This window comes from Chrysemys picta, chromosome 1 (genome assembly GCF_011386835.1).
Source record: "Chrysemys picta bellii isolate R12L10 chromosome 1, ASM1138683v2, whole genome shotgun sequence".
Classification (NCBI taxonomy): domain Eukaryota; kingdom Metazoa; phylum Chordata; order Testudines; family Emydidae; genus Chrysemys; species Chrysemys picta.
Window position 1 is genome coordinate 109,785,437 of NC_088791.1, and position 19,321 is coordinate 109,804,757.

The 19,321-nt window shown below is 46.8% G+C and overlaps 1 protein-coding gene across 5 annotated transcripts in view; it reads left to right on the forward strand.

The window, feature by feature from the left end:
• IQSEC3 (IQ motif and Sec7 domain ArfGEF 3) overlaps positions 1-19,321 on the forward strand; it is a 126,124-nt gene that overhangs the window by 40,648 nt on the left and 66,155 nt on the right. For all 5 annotated transcript variants that reach the window (XM_005308726.5, XM_005308725.5, XM_005308727.5 and 2 more), the window contains exon 2: positions 16,882-16,962. In XM_005308726.5, coding sequence (XP_005308783.3) covers positions 16,882-16,962 — 81 coding nt within the window. The remainder of the gene's footprint in view (positions 1-16,881; positions 16,963-19,321) is intronic.

The window sequence follows — 19,321 nt, forward strand, 5'->3', positions numbered from 1 at the left end:
ACAACAGCATACTGTGGAGTGATCTCTTAAGGAAAGTAGTGCTAAGTCCATTGCTCACGCCATTTAAACTTAAGCACTGAAGAGTACACCCGAGGGGAAGTCCTGAACTGGTGGAGAGGTGGGACTTTTCTAGTTTAAAAAAAAGTCACTGTGTACCTAATGGAAAAAGACCAGACTGAGAAGAGAAAAGGGGGGAAAATAACTTTTAAAACCTTCTTTAGTGGAAAAGTAAGGGAGAATTTTGGTCCAAGGAAAGATTTTCTCACCTACCTTGTCTCTCTCAATTTATAAATATGTCCATTGTCAAAAAAGCACTTGGCAGTTTGCTGTGAGGACAGCAGAGCACTGGAAACATTTGCTGTGTATTAGGAGGCATGCTCGATCATGCGTCTGCTGCCTGCCCAGCCAATGATTTTTCACTTCACAGATGGTCCAAGATCTCTCAGTCCTTATTTGTGCAGGATGACATTGGATAAACCAGCTCACTGAGACCATGGAGTGGTCACCCGTGTCTCAGATTCTGCCTTCACAAGCTAGGAGGATAGGAAAAGATGGAATCACATGCAATATACAGAGTAGCTCAGCATAGTTGGTCTCCTTCTCTCTGCATTTCAAAAGCACCTATTGCCAGGTGAACGCATTGGCATATGCAAATGCATGTTTGTACTAGTTAGGAAGGGTGTTTCATCACTCGCTGTTTCATTCCACAGGGTTGGGGCCCAGTGGTGAAACAGGGCAGCGGAATCCCAGGACTCAGTGAACATGGAGGCCAAACTCGCTTAAGTAGAGTGGGTCGCTACAGGACAAGGTTCCATTGGTGGAGCAGAGGCACGGCAAAGCCCAGGACTGAAGGAAAACAGAGTTCCCTCCAGGGCAGAACTGGGGTCCCATTGGCGGAGCAGCACATAGGAAACATAAGACTAAGTGCCCATGAAGACAGAATGTCCCCTCTTAGCTTTTAGGAGAAAGGGTATTTAGTCTCCATGGCATATTAAACAAGCTCTGTTTTATCTCCATGAAGAAAATCTAGTGATTCTAAGGAAAGCCTGTCATAGTCAGTTTGCTTTGGAGTCACCCTAAGACTGACTATGTCATTAGTATCTTCCCCCTGGACACAGGGAGCTGAGTTTCAATGGAGAATGACAGAAATTGACCCTTGCAACCTGATAGTGTGATAATCGCTCTCTGTTCTGTACCTGTGCTCAGAGAATGGGAGAGAGATGCCTGTCCATTCCAATACAGAATTGCACTCTGGAGCGTCCCCCTACATGACATTTGTTTAATTAAAAGCGTTGTTAGTGGTAAGCCCTTTTCCCTATGTGGGGCTGAGAGGTTCTTCCTTCCAATACCAATTGCACACCTCTGGGGTCTCCCTACACACTGCCACAATAAGTCCTTTACACAGAACAGCAGTTATGAGTAGAGTGGAACTCCCTCATGGCTTTAGGTTAGTCCAGACTCTAGCGCCAAATACATCTGTTTCACATCTCCAAAAATCAAGGTTTCAACAACTAGTGTGAAAGCCAACTGCAGCCAACTGCTGCCATCTCCTCCTGGGAAGGGAAATGTCTTCATGTGCCAGCTCAGAAGTTTGGTGCCATCACTGAGGTGGCTGCACAGCTGAAGTGTGAAGGCAGAAAAGGCACTGCCAGCTTGGGTGGAGCCACGTGGCATCAGCTGACATCTCAGTCCTGTCAGCTCTAGTGTGCTGAATTACTGCAAATGGAATGGGTCAGATAGCACAGGCGTATGTACCAATGGTGCAGGATATCCTAGCTATGCTGTTTCAGGAGCAAAAATTTCAGTTTTGTTCTGCATGTTGTAGTTACTCCTGTGCTGGACTACACTATTGCAGCTGCACTGCCTTCTGAATATCAATCCCATAGTTTCTGGGGCAGCTCCCTGGAGTAGTGGATTACAGGAAACCAAAGGCCTTCTGGGATATTTCAGGAAGCTAAGGTGAGTTGCAGAACAAGTCAAATTCCCATAATCCCCAAGTAAATTCCATTAAGACCTGTGTGGTCGGTGCCATTTCCTACTCATTTTCCCAAATATAGGCCAGGGTTAGTGATTAGCTTGTACTCCCTGCTCCGAAGGAAATGTATAACATGCTGGCCAAGTGGGTCTTGGTCTTTCTTTAGTACCAGAGGGGTAGCCGTGTTAGTCTGGATCTGTAAAAAGCAACAGAGAGTCCTGTGGCACCTTTAAGACTAACAGATGTATTGGAGCATAAGCTTTCGTGGTGAATGCCCACTTCGTCGGATGCATGTCATCCGACGAAGTGGGCATTCACCCACGAAAGCTTATGCTCCAATACATCTGTTAGTCTTAAAGGTGCCACAGGACTCTCTGTTGGTCTTTCTTTAGTGGCTGGAACACATAGAAAAGGTTTTGCAAGTCTGCTACCATCTCTCATGTAATAGGTCTGATGTCCCAGGTTCAATCCTTAGAGATAATTGAAGCCTGGGGCAGAGCTTTAGACGAGTCAGCGAGGGCATATGAGGTAACTCTGAGAAGGCACTAAAGGTATTCCAGCAGAACCTCACAGAGACTTAGATAGGCAGCTCCCCTAATTCATCATACAGCTGTCACCACTACCAAGTAGGCAGCCTTCTACTGTACCTGCAGATGATCCTCAGTAAGTGACATGTTGCTTTGAGGCCTAGAACACGGCTGCAGATTGGGGTGGGGGACCATATTGTATAGGAAACCCAAGATGTTCTACAGCCATTGCTGGTCATCAGCACAAGGAAAATAGCTTTTCTGTAGCTTTGGGGTGAGCTGGCCCCAAAGGTGCAGCACCAGCCCATCAAGATGAGACCAGCCAGTCCTCACAGAAGTGTGTGTTCATCATCCCAGATGTCACCAGTCAGCCGGACATTGCTTTGGGGTTGGGAAGTCCATGGGGGGGGTTTATCACGGTGAAAGTTTGCAGGACAATGTGTAGTGTGTTGCTAGGGTATGTGATCAAGGATGGCCAATGTGCAAGAAATCACAGAGGGCTTCCCAAAATGTGCCAGAGCCTACGACTCAACTTATCAACCCAGTCTGTTTCTCCTTTACCCTGCCAAGCCCAGAAGTACATATAGAATGGGGTATTACTCCAGAGTGATGAAAGCCATAGTGGATCTGTAATGAGGCGTGGACTCACCCCTGCGGCGCCTCCTACTGGTCATCTCGGGAATTAGCTCACCAGCATCCAGAGCACCCTCTGCAGGCCAGGTGTCCCTCCCAGACCCCGGTGCCCTTGGCTTGGGTGCAGCCCCCATGGCAGCATCCCACTCTCTGTGGGTCCCCCCCAGGGGAGACCCAACCCCTATCCCAATGTCACCTCAGTCATGGTTACTGCCAGTCACCAGCTAGCCCCTGCACCCTGGGACAGACTGCAGTCTATCAGCCAATCATCACCACCAACAAGGGGTTTGGACTGGCTGCCTTTACCCACCCTCAGGTTGCCCCTTTGCAACCCCAATACCTATATGGGCCTAGGACCAGGCCCTGCAGCCTGGAGAGTTGCTGGCCTAGGGCTTCCCAGCCCCCAAGGCCTTTCCCCAGCCCAGCCTCACTCTATATCCCTGGTGAGCTCCCTGAAGCCAAGCCTGTCTCTCTCTGCAGTCAGAGGGAGACTCCTCAGCTTCTAGCTGCCCTGGCCTTCTTATAAGGCTGCGTGGCTCAGTTTGGGGCGTGGCCCCAGCTGCAGCCACTTCCCCAATCAACTGGGGTTTTACTCCTTTTTACAGCCCCAGCCCTCTGCAGGGCTTTTCCAACCCCTTCAGGGCTGGATCGGGTGTTCACCCCGCTACAGGATCACTCTGGGAGGATCATGGATGCATACATAGGATGGCTAGGCAAAGTGTATGATACAAGGATTTTCAATAACTGGACTTTTCAGGAGCAGGCCAAGGAACTGTTGAATCCTCACTGCTTCCTTTAGACCAGTGGTTCTTAACCTTTTTTTCATTTGTGGACCCCTAAAAAGTTTCAAATGGAGATGTAGCGCCCTTTGGAAATCTTAGACATAGTCTGTGGGCCCCCAGGTGTCCACAGACCACAGGTTGAAAACCACTGCTTTAGACAGTGTTGAATCACTGTATGCAGGGTTATGTCTTGCCAGGTTATGCTCAGCCCTAGGCGCTGACTCTGTGGGTGCTGCGGGGCTGCAGCACCCACAGGGAAAAATTAGCGGGTGCTCCGCCCCCACCAGCAGCCAAGCTCCCCCCGCCCTCCCTTCTCCCCCACAAGCGTGCCACATCCCCGCTTCTCCCTCTCCCAGCGCTTCCCACTCACTGCCTACAGCGGTTTGGTGGCGCTTAGAACTTTCCGGGAGGAGTGGGGATAAGGCGCGCTCGGGAGGGGAGGCAGTAAAGAGGCAGGGCAGGGGCAGCGACTGTGGGAAAGGGGGTGGAATTGGGGCGGGGCGAGAGTGGTGCAGGGGTGGGCAGAGGGGGTCGAGCACCCACGGGGCAGAGGGGAAGTCGGCGCCTATGTGTTCAGCCACTCTGGGTTGCGTTTTATTGAACCACACTCTAAGACTAGTGCAGGCATAACGTAACATAACCACCTCCCCCATATCTGATCCAACAGACATTCAAAATACGAACTAATTTATTCTTGGTGAGAAAGACCCAAATTTCATTTCTATCTCACAGTCCCAGTAGTTATGAAAAGGCTGCCAATTCCACCAATATAAATCTTAGCCCTTTCAGGGGGTTTCATCATACATCTTAGACAAAAGTGGGAAGAGAAGATGGTATTTTTCACTATGCTATCCACAATATCCAGTCAGAGGCTTAGTTTTGGATCTTTTTAGGAGGACCAAGTATTCAGAGGTATAAGACTGACAAACTATAATTAATATATGATGAAATAAAGGGGATTTGGAGGATGTTCGTCAGCATAATTAAAAATGAGGTTTTTTTTCTGTTACTAATTTTCTGCCTAGTTACAAAGCTATTTGAACAAAGAAGAAAAGGAACTATAGATGCAGTTTATCTAGTGAAAGACAGTACCGGTAGGAAGAGGAGTTTATTTCAGTGAAAAAGAGTGCCTTGATCAGCATGGAATTGAAACAAATGAATGTTCCCTATACTTTCTGAAAGTCAGGTGACTAAGTATGGTTGAAATTTTTCTACTGAGTAGTTTAATGACGTTCTGGGGGAAAAAGTGATGTATGTATACACAAAACTATTTTACATTAAGTTTTATTATTATAGCTTTCTGTTTACAGAAAATCTGGCTTTCAGTTAAAGAATTTCAGTAACTGTTTTGACAAAAATCTTTTTAAAAAAATGAAAAAATGGGTCTGTTTCAAACCCTCAAAATTGGAAACTACTTTGCAAAATTAAGACATTGTGATTAATTTTGTATTAAATTTTCATAAAGAAACAATAAAAGATACAAAAAGGTAAATAATTTACAGCTTGCAACTAAGATTTTTTTAAACGTGTGTTTTTATCACTGGTAGGTGACATGTTATGTGCCATTGTGGGTGAAATATAGGGGCAATAATATGCGAAGCCCCAAATTGTTCACCTAGAACACTAATCACTGTGTTACATGAGAAGGGGACATGTAGACTAGGCCTACAAGACCATTTGTCTTCAAACTTTCCACTATCCACTGCCATTGATGTGGTCTCATCGGTGTTAGCACTAGTCTAACATCTGCTTTAAACTGGATTAGATGACTGTTATTATAACTGCCATGGTTGGTCTACCCGAGTATGCCCACTGCTGCTACATCTGATGGGAAATCTAAACAAAATTGGTTAGTACACACACAGCTGGTGTGTGGAAAGCTGAAAAGTGGGATTCCCTCACATTATACAAATGAGAAAACACAGTGCATGTGGTCTGACAAGAAACAAGGAGCAAAACCAGTTAGCAGAACCCCACCCACTTCATATTTTGTGTTCATTAACAAGATGGACAGTGAAAATCTGATCCAAATTTCATGCTTAGACTTTGTGCCAAAGAGTGTGACTCAAGACAATTCAGTACAGGGGAGACAGGATCTCAGCAAGCCCTCTCGAGGGCTGCCATGGTGCTTTGTGGTATCACCCCCGGTTTACTCTGCCTTCTCCTCATTCCCCACTTGCTGGCCCAATCTCTCATTCCTTCTGCCCTTTTCCTTCTCCATCTCCTTTCTCCCTTCCTCTTCTTCTCTGTCTCCCTTCACACCAATATGAACATTGTCCTTTCCCTCATTAGTGCTGCAAGTCGGTGAGACCATTGAAATCTGACCTACACTCACAAGGTGTCTTCTCACGGCCAAGAATTCAGTCACCCAGCTGGTTATATACACCTGGCCACTGCCTGAGACTTGCTAAGTGAGCAACACCATCTTGATACTAGCATGTCCATGCAGTTCTTGCCGTGCTCTGGAAGGGAGTCTCAGAAGCAGAAGAGAAGGTCATAGAGAATGACTGCCACTGGATAAATACATCTCTACATTGGAGAACCAATGAGCTTGGGGAGCAGCAGAATTCAGCAGGATTTCCGCCCTAAAACTAAAGTCCTTTTTATCAGTTGAAGAGGTTTCATCACTGCAAGCTTCTCTCACCCATGTGCCCCAAGTCTGACTTGGGCTGGAACTCTGAGGGTGACAATAGAGTTCCTTCTCCAAGTCTATTGAATTCTGCTCACTAACAACAGTCATGGAAGCTTTTTTAGTATGTATACTTGTCCACAAGTAAGTGGTCTGAGACATAGGTACCAACTCCGTGGGTGCTCTGGGGCTAGAGCACCCATGGAAAAAAAAAGGGTGCTCAGCACCCACCAGCCATCTGCCGATCAGCGGTTGGGTGGTGAGCAGGCAGGAGACGCTGGGTGGAGCGGGGGCAGAGCGCACTTGGGGAAGTGGCAGAGTGAAGGCAGTGCATGCTTAGGGAGGGGGCAGAGCGGGGGTGGGAAGAGTAAGAGTGGGGATGGGGCCTCAGAGCAGAGTGGGGGTGGAGCACCCCCATCCCACCCCACCCCAGAAAAATGAAAGTCGGCGCCTGTGATCTGAGATCACCACTTCTTGACACGTAGGCCTAACTGCAATTGTCACACGGTGTGGATCAACCCAGGCCTGCCCCTACTATTTTGCTCCCTGTTGCTGTGGTGCATTATGAGACATGTAGTTCAGCTGGGTGCTAGAGGGACCTGAAACTACAACTCCTATAAAGCATGGCACCATCTCAGGCATTCATGTGAACTCACCTTAATTGTTTAGTTTGATCCATCAGGAAAATCAAATTTTGGTGGAATTCTCTTTTCCCACAGCAGGGATTTTGAAGAAACCCCAGTTTCTGATGGGACCTGTTTTTCTTGAAGATTTTCAGCCAGCTCTATTGAGAATCAAGGGGGTTGGAGAGAGATTAACCCTGAATCCACTGAAAACGGGGAGCCCACAGATTCTTCCTCCTCTCCACGCTCCCCATCTGTCTTGAAAGAAACCCCTAAAGTCCCCACCGCCCTCTGTCAATGGTTTCCTTGATCTCCTCTCCTCCTCCCAGCCACAGACTTTTCAGACCACCATGCCAGGATCGAGTCTATTTCAACTCACCACTGAGATTTTGAGTCCTGACTGAGGGGAGAATAGGTTCCCCTCTTCTATTGGTATGAGCAGGTATTGTGCCCATCAGGGCTAGAACTACCTCCTGGGTTTGCAGAGGCAGCTCTCCTGCTACCATTCTGATGCCAGTAGGTGACTTTATTCTCCCTCCAACTCCCCATCCTCCCAGGCACCTACAGGAATGCTAGTTGTTTCTCCTGTTCTCTCTTCCTACCCCCACTCTTTCCAGCAGGTAGGAAGGATCTTGGCAGTCAGTCCAGCCTCTCCTTAAAGGACACAATCTCTTTGTTAAACCTACAAGTGTTTCTGGGAAACAGGACAGGCTTGTCAGCAGCAATTTTCACACTGAAGAAAACAAATCTGCAGGCGACATCTCTCCAGCTTGCCCCAGCATCTTGTCCCTGCTCCTGTCACTGCTGCCCAAAGCTGAGGTCCTTGAGGAGGGAGACTGCAGCATCACTGATAGCCTGCCTGACAGGAACCACCTGTTCCATCTCCATCTCCATTTACTGTACATCCACAGGGAAGGAATGGATGTACCTCCCCATCCTCACCGGTTGGCAGAGACTGCAATGCATACTCAGGGCCGGCACAACCCATTAGGCGACCTAGGCGGTTGCCTAGGGCACTGCGATTTGGGGGGCGGCGACCGCGGCAGTATTTCCGTGGCGTGACCTTCCGCTGCCTCTGTGGGGGGCGCGGCATTTTGGGGCGGGACCTTCCGCCGCCTAGGGCGGCGGAAAATCTGGCAGCGCTCCTGTGCATACTTCCAACAGGGGTGCACACTCACACAGTATGCTGGACCTCAGGTACATGCTCACTAATTCTCCATGACACACATCTCTGATCCTCACACTCATTCTCATTCCACCACACTCACTTGCACACTTGTCCATAATCGTGTTCTCCTTCACACTCCTGCTAGTGCAAACCACTCACATTTATTCTCAAACCCACACACTCCTCTCTCAGCCATCCCCACCTCACCCACACTTGTCTCCAAGAGTTTCTCAGGATTTACAAGGAGAGATGAGACCGTTTTGGTATAGACATGGGCTGTAGCGAGATAAGCCAATTTAAGAAGAAAGCAAGGGCATATGTAGCCACACAGCCTCTGCTGTTGGTGAGGAAGGATTGGCCTGAACCCATCATATCTGAAACACTTCCTCATGCTGGAACCAATAGGTCAGACTAAACCAGTTTTGGCTCAGACCTCCTTCCCCAAGATAGGAACTTCCATTTCCCCAGTTGGATTTTTCAGATCAAAACTTTCCAAACTGAAAGAGCCCATGATGGCTAAGAGATTCACACTGGTATCAAGTCACAACCCCACCTATTTGGCACTGTTGGCTCCCACCCCAGATATTGGTGTAAGGACATGGTGCTTTTTGTTATATGTGTAAAGTGTTCTGGGATGTTAAATGCTATAGATATGTGAAATATCAATGTATTCTAGTTCAGTGGGACACAGTATATTGGGGCAGCTGTTTTAGCGGGACATCTTCCAGGAAACTGATTTAGCATTAATGATAGTGAATGTTAACAACTATTGCTGAACTGGGAAAGGATTGGCACAAGGTAAACTGATGCCGAGTAGCTGCTTGATGATTACGCAGGTGCTAGATAGGTCTCAGATTCTGGGCTGTGATCTCTTGATAACACATTGCCAAATAAAGGTTAGAGAGAATATTTTCTTCAGAATTTAATGGGCCTTCAAAAGAGGCTGGGTTCCAGAAGCACCAACAAAAATAGTTCCAGATTATGGAATATACTCTATTTTCAGTTTTTTTTTTTATAAGAAACAACTTTAAGATGTCAAGAAAATGGCAAATTGATGTCAGTTCAGGTCTGCAAGAAGGATGCTACGATAAAAAAACAAAACAAACAAAAAACAAAACAAAACACCCAACCAAACTCAACAACATTCCCAAAGTGATAATTATGATAAGAGGGACCCATACTGTAATGTTAGGACAGAAGTAATTTATGACAGTACAAATATAAGGAGACTTTTAATGCCATGTCAAAAAATAGAAAAGAAATATAATGAATACACATTTTAGATATTATATATACTGTGGCAGAGCTCTGACCTTGCCCCCATGGGTCCTGCACTTCTAGGCAGTATGTGGTAGGCAGGCAAAGATTCAAAGCACTGAGGACTGTTGCTCCTACTGACTTTCTTCTTCTCTGTCTCTTTGCTTTGGGGGATAAACCTAGGAAGTGCCATAGAGAGATGTCAAAAAGAACTTTAAGCATTCAAGTGAGCAAATGTAAGAGTTATAGTTACATGCACAACATTTCCTGCATCCCCTTGAACATATGCATTGTTATTATTTGTATGACAGTAACACCTAGAAGCTGTAATCAGGAAGCCATTGCAGAAAGTGCTCTACAAACAGACTGCGATCCTGCAAAACCTTATGCATGTGCTTAATTTCACATAAAAGTTAATCACACATGCAAGTCTTTGCAGGATTGGGCCCATAGTAAGAGATGGTCCCTGCCCTAGAATAAATAGTCTAAATCCCCATATAGTCTTTACATAATCAAATGCTGTTTAAACTAATACTTTGTAAGAGTCATACACATTTCAAAACCCCTAGGTATGTATATCATCTTGTAGTAAGGCATACTACTGTGAACATCAGAACAAAGTCCAGGAAAGTCATTCATGATGAGTATGTACTACAGTACTGAGACATCCGACATAGGATAAACACAACACAAAATAATAGTGAGCGTGTATTGGTTTTTATAGGAGTTTAGAATTAAGTGATAGTAATAATTCTCTAAATACCTGAAGAATGCAGGGAGAAAGTAGCTCATGGCACTTAGAGTGACTGCTCCTGACGCAGAAGGAAAGGCAGTCTTCTTAGCATATGTGCCATGTGCCTCAGGTGGCACGTGACCAGGATTCATCACTGAATTTGGTCTGCTGGTTGGATCATTCGCTTCCCCGGGCTGGGTACTGACAGGAAGCGGGACATGAATGTTGACCCATGCTCCCCAAGAGATGCAGTGATTGGTTATGACACTTTCAGAGCCTGTTTGCAGCTGTAAGAGCAATAGAGATGAAATGGGGCATCAGGTGAGGCTGGGGGTTATCAGGGCTCCAATAAGGATTTGTTTACCCTCCTCCTGGAGGAAAATATGTGGGAATTGAAAAGAGTCTTCCCATTATCCTGTGCTGAATCCCTGTCTTTGACTCTTCATAGTTCCGTCCTCAGCCATCTGTTGGTGCAAATCTGTGCAGCAGTTTGTAGTCAGGAATAATATGAGTCTTGTGCTTCTTAGGGAATTAATATCTAGACATCTCCGAACCAATTCGAAAGTCCTTTGGTGACTTATAGAGAAGATTAAAAAAAATCTCAGCCCACTCCTACCAGGCAAGCATTTTTGTTGCCGACATGGGATGCCCATCTTGGGAGTGGATTTTATTCTGAAGGATCAGGTTGGAGGATTCCTGTAAGTAAACAGTAAACATTTTTTTTTAAAGCTTCATCTCCAGGGGTAAGCAGCCATTGACCACCTAGGTTTTTAGACACAGCCAGACTGGAACCATGAAGACCCACTGCATAAGCCATTAAGGGAGGTGGGGGAAGGGTTCTTAGTGAGCAGCCCCCAGAGGATGTAGTATGAGAGGGAGAAGACAAGACAGTGTAACCCACACCTCCTGGGTGTGGTGCTCTGTCCCATGTAGTGACACTGAGAACACTTAGAGATTAATGAGTCTGCTACAGCCTTAGCTAACAGCCATGTGGCTTTTAGCTCATGTAGTAGAGGCTCATGCATTTAGCTCCCGAGGTCTCAGATTTGATCCCACCCATCGACGACTGGGGTCTGTCGGTGTTATATCAGCAGTGACAATGGTTCTAAATCCTTATGCTTCAAGGCATAAACTGAGAATCAGCTGGGGTCAGGAAGGAATTCTCCTCCATTATAGTATTACTGTTAGGTGCATTACGAGGGGTGGAGGCATCTGTATTCCTTTGAAGTGTCTTTCTTTGGCAAGTATTGGCAGAGTATTAGATTGGCTGGGCTATTTGTTTCATCTGATACAGAGGCTCCTATTTCTACTGCTGACTTTGCGAGTCTATTCTACACATTCATTCCTTTCTGCCTAAGGGGGTTTATCCTCATGGATCAGTAACTGGTTAAAAGACAGGAAACAAAGGGTAGAAATAAATCATTAGTTTTCACAGTGAAGGGAGGTTAATAGTGGGGTCCCCCAGGAATCTGTACAAGAACGAGTGCTGTTCAACATATTCATAAATGATCTGGAAAAAGGGATAAACAGAGAGGTGGCAAAGTTTGCAGATGATTCAAAATTACTCAGCATAGTTAAGTCCAAAGCAAACTGCAAAGAGTTACAAAAGGGACCTCACAAAACAGGGTGACTGGGGAACAAAATGGCAAATGAAATTCAGTTTTGATAACTGTAAAGTAATTCACACTGGAAAACATAATCCCAACTATACATACAAAGTGATGGTGTCTAAATTAGCTGGTCCCACTCAAAAAAGAGATCTTGGGGTCATTGTGGATAGTTCTCGGAAAACGTATGCCCAATGTGCAGCATCAGCCAAAAAAGTTAAACAGAATGTTGGGAACCGTTAGGAAAGGGCTAGATCATAAGACAGTAAATATAATAATGCCTCTATGTAAATCCGTGGTACTCCCACACCTTGAATACTGTGTGCAGTTCTGGTCACCCCATCTCAAAAAAGATATATTGGAAATGGAAAAGGTAGAGAGAAGGGCAACAAAAATGATTAGGAGTATGGAACAGCTTTCATCTGAGGAAAGATTAAAAAGACTGAGATTGTTCAGCTTGGAAAAGAGATAACTAAGGGGGAATATGACAGAGGTCTATAAAATCATGAATGGTGTGGAGAAAGTGTTATTTACCCCTTCACATAACATAAGAATCAGGGGACAACCAAAGAAATTAATAGGCAGCAGGTTTAAAAGAAACATAAGGAAGTACTTCTTCACACAACGCACAGTCAACCTGCCGAACTCGTTGCCAGGGGATGCTGTGAAGGTCAAAAATATAACTGGGTTCAAAAAAGAATTAGATAAGTTCCTGGAGGACAGGTCCATCAATAGCTACTAGCCAAGATGGTCAGGGTTTCAACCCCATGCTCCAGGTGTTCTTAAGCCTCTCACTGGGACATGATGACAGGGGATAGATCACTCGATAATTGCCCCCATGGCATAAGCCCTGGTTGGGGCAAAATATAATAGAAATATTTATTAATGGAAATATTTAATTGGACCGAGGACCCTAGCTGCTCCATGGTATTTAAGGAGTTCAGAGGTGTATCAAGATTCATATAGGCCCCCAAACACAAATATAGGTTGGGACCCTAACACACAATTCTGAAATAACCCCTTACCAAAACCTGCCCATTGAAAGCATTCCTCCTAATGTACACCAATCTCTCCTTCCCATCCCCACTTTGCCTTCTCTCCCTGCCACTTGAGGCCCTTGGACTCAAGGATTCCCAAGCACTGCTGGGGTGAGATTTCTGGCTATGGTTATGGGCTACACCTGCTTGTTGCTGTATGAGAGGCAACAGCAGATTGTGATTGCAGAGGGGCTAGAGCTGTGCAGGTCTGTCCCCAAGGGCCTCCGCTGTTCAGAGCTCTAGGACAAAAGGTTCAAAAGTGGACATTGATTTTGGGTGGCTCATGTTGGACACACAAAGATGTGGCACCCAAAATCTGTGGTCACTTTGGAAACTGTGGCTGCTAGTCCCCGGGCACACCGATTCATTTCTGGGGTGTTTCTTCCTCCTTGCTATATTCACAGCAGACTGAGGTTTCAGCTGCAGTGATTATCCACTGTTCTATCTTCCTCCCTTGTCTGTGCCTCATCTCCTCTTCAGTCTGTGCTTCTCCTCACACTTTCCTTTCTTGGTGCTTAGATAACATGGCGATAGCAGCCTTATAAATACGTATGATTCTCTTTGGCTGCCTTTTTGACTATCTTCTGTCCTTCCTCTCTTCCCCTTAGCACTACAGCTCCCTTTTCTGTCTCCCCTTTTCTTCTCTTCACTATTAATATTATTTGAATGGTGCATCTAATGTTGGAGTAGGTGCAGCACGCACTAGAGTACACTAGATAGGGTATCCATATTTCCTGAAACTGAAAACCGGATGTACGGGGCTGGCCAGAGCTACCCGGTATCATCACTTGTCCCCCTGAAAGTCCCTCTGCACCCCCAATTGAGCTAAGTAGCAGAGATAGGGGCAGGGGGGAGAGGAATGGGTATGGGCTGGGATCTGGGCAGCAAAGGAAGGTGTGAGTGTGTGAGAATGTATGGGTACTTTTGGGCTCAGAGCCAGGAGGTGAAGCTACTGAACTACGATCCAGCTAGCTGTGCGGTGGTCCCTTGGAGGCTGGGATAGCAGAGGGGCAGGAAGGAGGCTCCAGCTAGCAGCCCTGGGGGTGGAGGGAGGCTGGGATGTGGCAGAAGCAGGTGACTGGAGGCAAACTGGGGAGGAAAAGAGGCTGGTTGGGGTGGGTGGGGACTGGAGAGGGCTCCGGGGACCAGCCCCAAAGGATGGGGAGGGGAGTTCAGTAGGTCAGGGTGGGGGCTCCGGGGACTGCTTGGGGGCAGGGGGCATGAGGCAGAGGTGGGAGCTGCTGGGCAGGGGGAGGATATGCCGCATTTGGTGCCCTGGCTCAAGTGGATGCTGCGAGACCCATCGGGCACTTAGCAGCTGGGTTGCCCAGTAGGACCCAGGGCCCCACTGTCTCGTGGAAACCGGGCGATACACAAGATGAGGCAGAGACCAAAGAAGAGTTTGTATGAGGGCCCTAACAGCGCTGCCCTCTGATTGGGCTGCAGAGTGAGCATGTGACACCCCATCGCTCCCTGATTGGAGTGGCAGGATGTAGTGGAGAGACATCAGCCATGCTCCTGCAGGGCTCCAAGCACAGCACCTGCATAGCCTCCCAGTGGGGGATGGGGCACAGGCCTTAGGTTGCCCATATGGGAATGTGGAGATGTCCCCCACCCCGAATGTCGCCACTCGCCCCCGCAAACATTCCTGCACATCCCCCAGTTTGAAAACTTAGCATTTGTCTTGTCTGCTCTTGCCAACTGATCATTATCAGTTGGCATGAGCAAATGGGACAAATGCCCAGTTTTGCCAAAAAAAGGCGGGATGTCCAGGACAGGGCTTAAAAAGGGTTCTGTCCTGGCCAAAATGAGACGTATGGTCACTCTAATACTAGAGGGCATTTAGGGAAGGAGTCAAGGTGAGAGTGACAAGATGGAGGAGCTCTGGCATTTATGTGAGTTTGCTTGAATCTAGAATCCAGTATAATCTTGAGATTGGTCACCTGTGCCCGCCAAAAGACAGCACAGGTATTTTACAGATAAGCCAGACTGACAGGTACCTGCCACCTGAAAATCTTAAATTAGACACAGCCCTGCAAGGACCAACAATAAATAAGGGTTGCAGAGGAAATGGAATGGGAGTGGGAGGTGTTACAGCAATGGGAGATAAGTTTGATGTGGCACAAAAACACATCATGTTAACTCCTTTTACAGTGAGTATGTTACGATGTGGGGACAGAGCTGGGACAGAGGATATGGGAAGAGTTCAGTGAGGTAATGCAAACTCTCTCTTTTCCCATCTATCTCCTAGGTATCTTGTTTTTAAACAGCCATCGCTTCTGAGACAATTTTGAGAATGAACATCAGAAGTAAATAAAGGAAGCAACAGAGCTGAAAGGACTTGTTACATAAAGATAGCTGGGCAGGCCTGGTAATGGGTAATGGGGAGCAGGAAGTAGGACTGTTGCTGTCTCTGTGGATTGGATTGGCCATCCTCATGGCTGCGACTGTCAACATTTCACAGAGAAAAGGAGGGTGAACTTGTCTCCTCTCACAGGGAGGTGTGGTGTGTCAGGGCTTGAGGAGAACATTTCAGATCCACTCCCCATCCAAAGCCAAGAATCTTTTCAGTTTTGTTGTTGTTGCTGGGCTAGAATCAGGCAAAACACCATTAAATCACAGAGTCAACACATTCTTGGCTGGTGTAAATTGATTTAGCTCCACTGACATGGAGCGAGGACCATTTACATTAGCTAAGTATTTGGATCACTCTATCTCCCTTGTTTTATGACCCTTTCTTTCCATTTTCTTTTTCTCTTCTCCACTTTTTCTTGTCTCTCTCTCAATTTGTCTTTTGTTCACTTTTTTGGTGCCTTTGGGCAAAAATTTCAAACGTGGCCATGGATTTTGAGTGCCACTGTTTTCTTGGAGGTCAATCCTGAGTCATCTGAAAGGGGTCTGATTTTCAGAGGTGTTGGGTGGCTGCAGTTCCTACTGCATTCAGGTGGGGTTTTGTGAGTGTTCAACTCTTCAGAGAACCAGACCCTTGAAAATGCCTCCAAATGGGGCCCAAAAAATAGAAGCACCCAAAATCAGTGGCCACTTTTGAAAATCAAGACCCATGTATTCTCCCTGCAGACAAATTCTTCCTTCATTGCCATATTTTAAATCTGTCTTTGAATACTTCACTCTTATTTCAAGCTGTTTTTCTTTTTGGATTTGTTCTCTGTTTTTATCTTCTTTGTTTCATTCTCTTCCTCTCCTCCATTCCCTTCTCTCCTTTCCTCCTCCACTCCAGTCTGCTCACGCTGGGCTCTGATGAAGGGAAACTGCTTCCCCAAAGCAGGCTCTGAGGATGTTTTGGAAGGAGAGTAGGAGGCAGAAGCAAGTTAGAGGGGCGCTCTCTTCAAGTGCCAGTGAGGTGACAGTCCTGCACTACAGCTGGTTGAAATAGAAAACAACATGTGTAGGGGAGGGAGGATTTCAGTGTTGTTTCCATTTTGCAGGATTCAGAAAAAAAATCCCTCCCCAAATGCTTGACTTTTTACTAATTAAATGGGTGTTGAAACAGCATCCAAGCAAACAGAGCATTTGCTCCTCATTCAGCAAAACTAAAATTTAAATAAATAGAAAAAAACAATTGTATTTCAATACACTTTTTTTAAAATAAAAGGCCTTTTTTGACAAAGAAAACTTTTCTTTTGAAACATTTTGCCTCACTCTATGCAGCATGATGCTAGTGGCAAGGCATGGGAAGAAGGGGAGATGACTACTCCCTCTTATCATGCTCCGTTCCCCACCTCCTGGGCTGAAGGATTCATGTTATAATCTGATTTCTCCTCAGCTGTAAAGAGCCACCATCACTGAACAGCTGCAATGCCCAGGAATAGACTTGGACAGGACAGTGTCCCATGAGCTTGCCAAAGACTGAGATGAACTCTTACCTGCCACTGTTTGTCTTCTCTTACAGGAATGAAAATGTTTTACACCAGTTCTGCTGCCCAGCAGCTGATGCAGAGCAGAAGCCTTCATCTCTGGACTCCTCACCAAGGTGGGAGATTGCTGTCACCATGGGCTTCTTCTTTCCATCCCTCTCCTCTTCTCAGTACTCATCACTCTCCTCCCTGCCCCAAATACACACCCCACATCCTGCTGTCATTCACCCCCATCCCTCCCATAAACATCTCCCTACCACTGCTCTTCTTCACACACCCCTCGCTCTCACTCTCTCTCTCTCACACTCACCCACACCTTCCACCAGGGCTTCGGGCTGGTCTTACAGAAGTGCTAACAATAGAATTTCATAACAAGTGGTACAGCTTGTTTAAATACTATTTGAGCTATTGCAGTGTGGATTGCCAGGTGAAATGGGCTGAATTTTCCAGGGGAGGGTAATTGTAATTGCACTAGCCTGTGTACAAGTTAGCATGGTATGGGCCCACATTGACCACACAACTGAGACTGATGCAACCCTCTCTGATTGGCAGCGGGCATCAGAACCGAACCCAAAAATGAGAAGGCAAATCAAAAACAACCTGGGAGATCCATTTCCAGTCAGCAATGCACAAACAGAACCTGCCCCCCATGCCTGGGCTACTTGCTACAGTTCCATTGCTAGGAACGCCATGTCCTGAAAACGGTAGGCAGTGTGCTAGGAAATGCTCGAACCTGGGGCTGGTCAATGCAACACTCCCAGTTTGCCACTAGAAAGTGCAGCTTTTGACATGACTGTTTCACTCTCTCCCTTGTCCTTTGTCAGGATCCACCTGAGAGATGGCTGATCTTTTTAGCTGAATCTGAAAGTCTGGGTGCACCAGTCCACTTTAAGCCTTGCTCTCCCAGCACTTAGATACCATGTTGACAGGCGTTTCAGAAATACTTGGGATAGACAAGATGCCGATATAGATGCGGCCTCCACTCTCCATGTTCTCTCTCATCCTAACCCTCTCGCAGCTCCCTCTCACCCACACCCTCCCATCCTTCTATGTCTTACATGGACACATGCTCCTTCTTCTCTCACCCTCTCATACTCCTGCTTTTGGCAGCTAGGGAGTTTGTTTTTGGAGATTTATATCCCATTGTTAGAGTCTTTCATCTGACCTTTGACATTGACATCGGAAGCCAGCGTTCCTGGGAATGGCTCCAGGCGGTGTGGGGCAGGTGAGTTGCAGAGGCGGGGCGGTGGTCTGCAATATGCTGTTTTTCTTGATTTGTCCTGCTCGCTGGAACAGCCTCTGCATTCTGATCACCGTGCAGTGAAAAGTTTGAGAACTGACTGCTGTGAAGAGAACAAATGGGCACGTGCATTCGGGGGATGTGTGGGGCCCTGCTGTACTCAGGGAGGGGGCAGGGAGAGTGAGCTCTCTCCTGCTCTTTAGTAGCCAAGACTAAATGTGGAAGGAAGGCAGGGATAATCCTCTGTGCTGAACTGGCCTTCAGTGCTGAGAGGGTGAGCATGGGGAGGGTTGTCTAAGCCTTGAGTGGAGTCTAGAGCCAAACTTCAATGAGTGTGATAGAGGGATGCAAGCCCTATGAGGCAGTTAAGTCTGTGGAGATTGCTGTGCTAGAGACAGTTTGGCCTCTCACCCGTAGCTTTGGAAAGATAAAACTATGGGTCATGTACCTTGTTTGGCCTGATTGTGTTCCCTTTTAGCCTGGGTTTTCAGTGTCCACAATCCTGGCCTTTGGGCCCTGCCCCCTCCCTACTCTACCTCATTTCTAATGTGATTGTGGTTTTTTCTGGCTTAGTTTTTAGTTCTTTGTGGTTACGTCTACACTGCAAAAAACGGACCCGCAGCAGAGCCGCAACTGGCCCAACTCTGGCTGCGGGGCTATAAAATTGCTATGTAGATGTTTGGGCTTGGGCTGGAGCCCAGGCTGTGGGACCCTCCCACCTCACAGGGGCTCAGAGCCTGGGCTCCAGTCTGACCCCGAATATCTACACTGCGATGTTATAACATTGTTATATTATATACGTATATATTATATAACAATGTTATAAAATGTTATAACAGGTCCCCACGGCCCAGGGCCTGTGAACCCGACTCAGCTGACCCAGGCCAGCCGTGGGTCTTTTATTGCAGTGTAGACCCTGTGTGTCCCTGGCCTACATGACTTAGTCACTCCCAGGAGGTCTTAAACTCTATGGTTACTTGCTGTGTGCCTAACCCCACAGCCCTTCTCATTAACACACCAACTCCCTACAATTCAGGCAAAGACATCGCAAGCCACTGACACCCAGAATGTCCTGGACTCTCTTGCTGTTTGTAGTAATGCTGGGAAAACGCAGAATTCCTGCCTCCAGATCTGCCAGGTGAATGGAGGCAGAAGAAATTATTCCATAATCATTTGTTTGAAAGTGTCTCAGCATTTGTCATGTTGAAGCCTGCACTTGAGCTCAAGCCATGGAG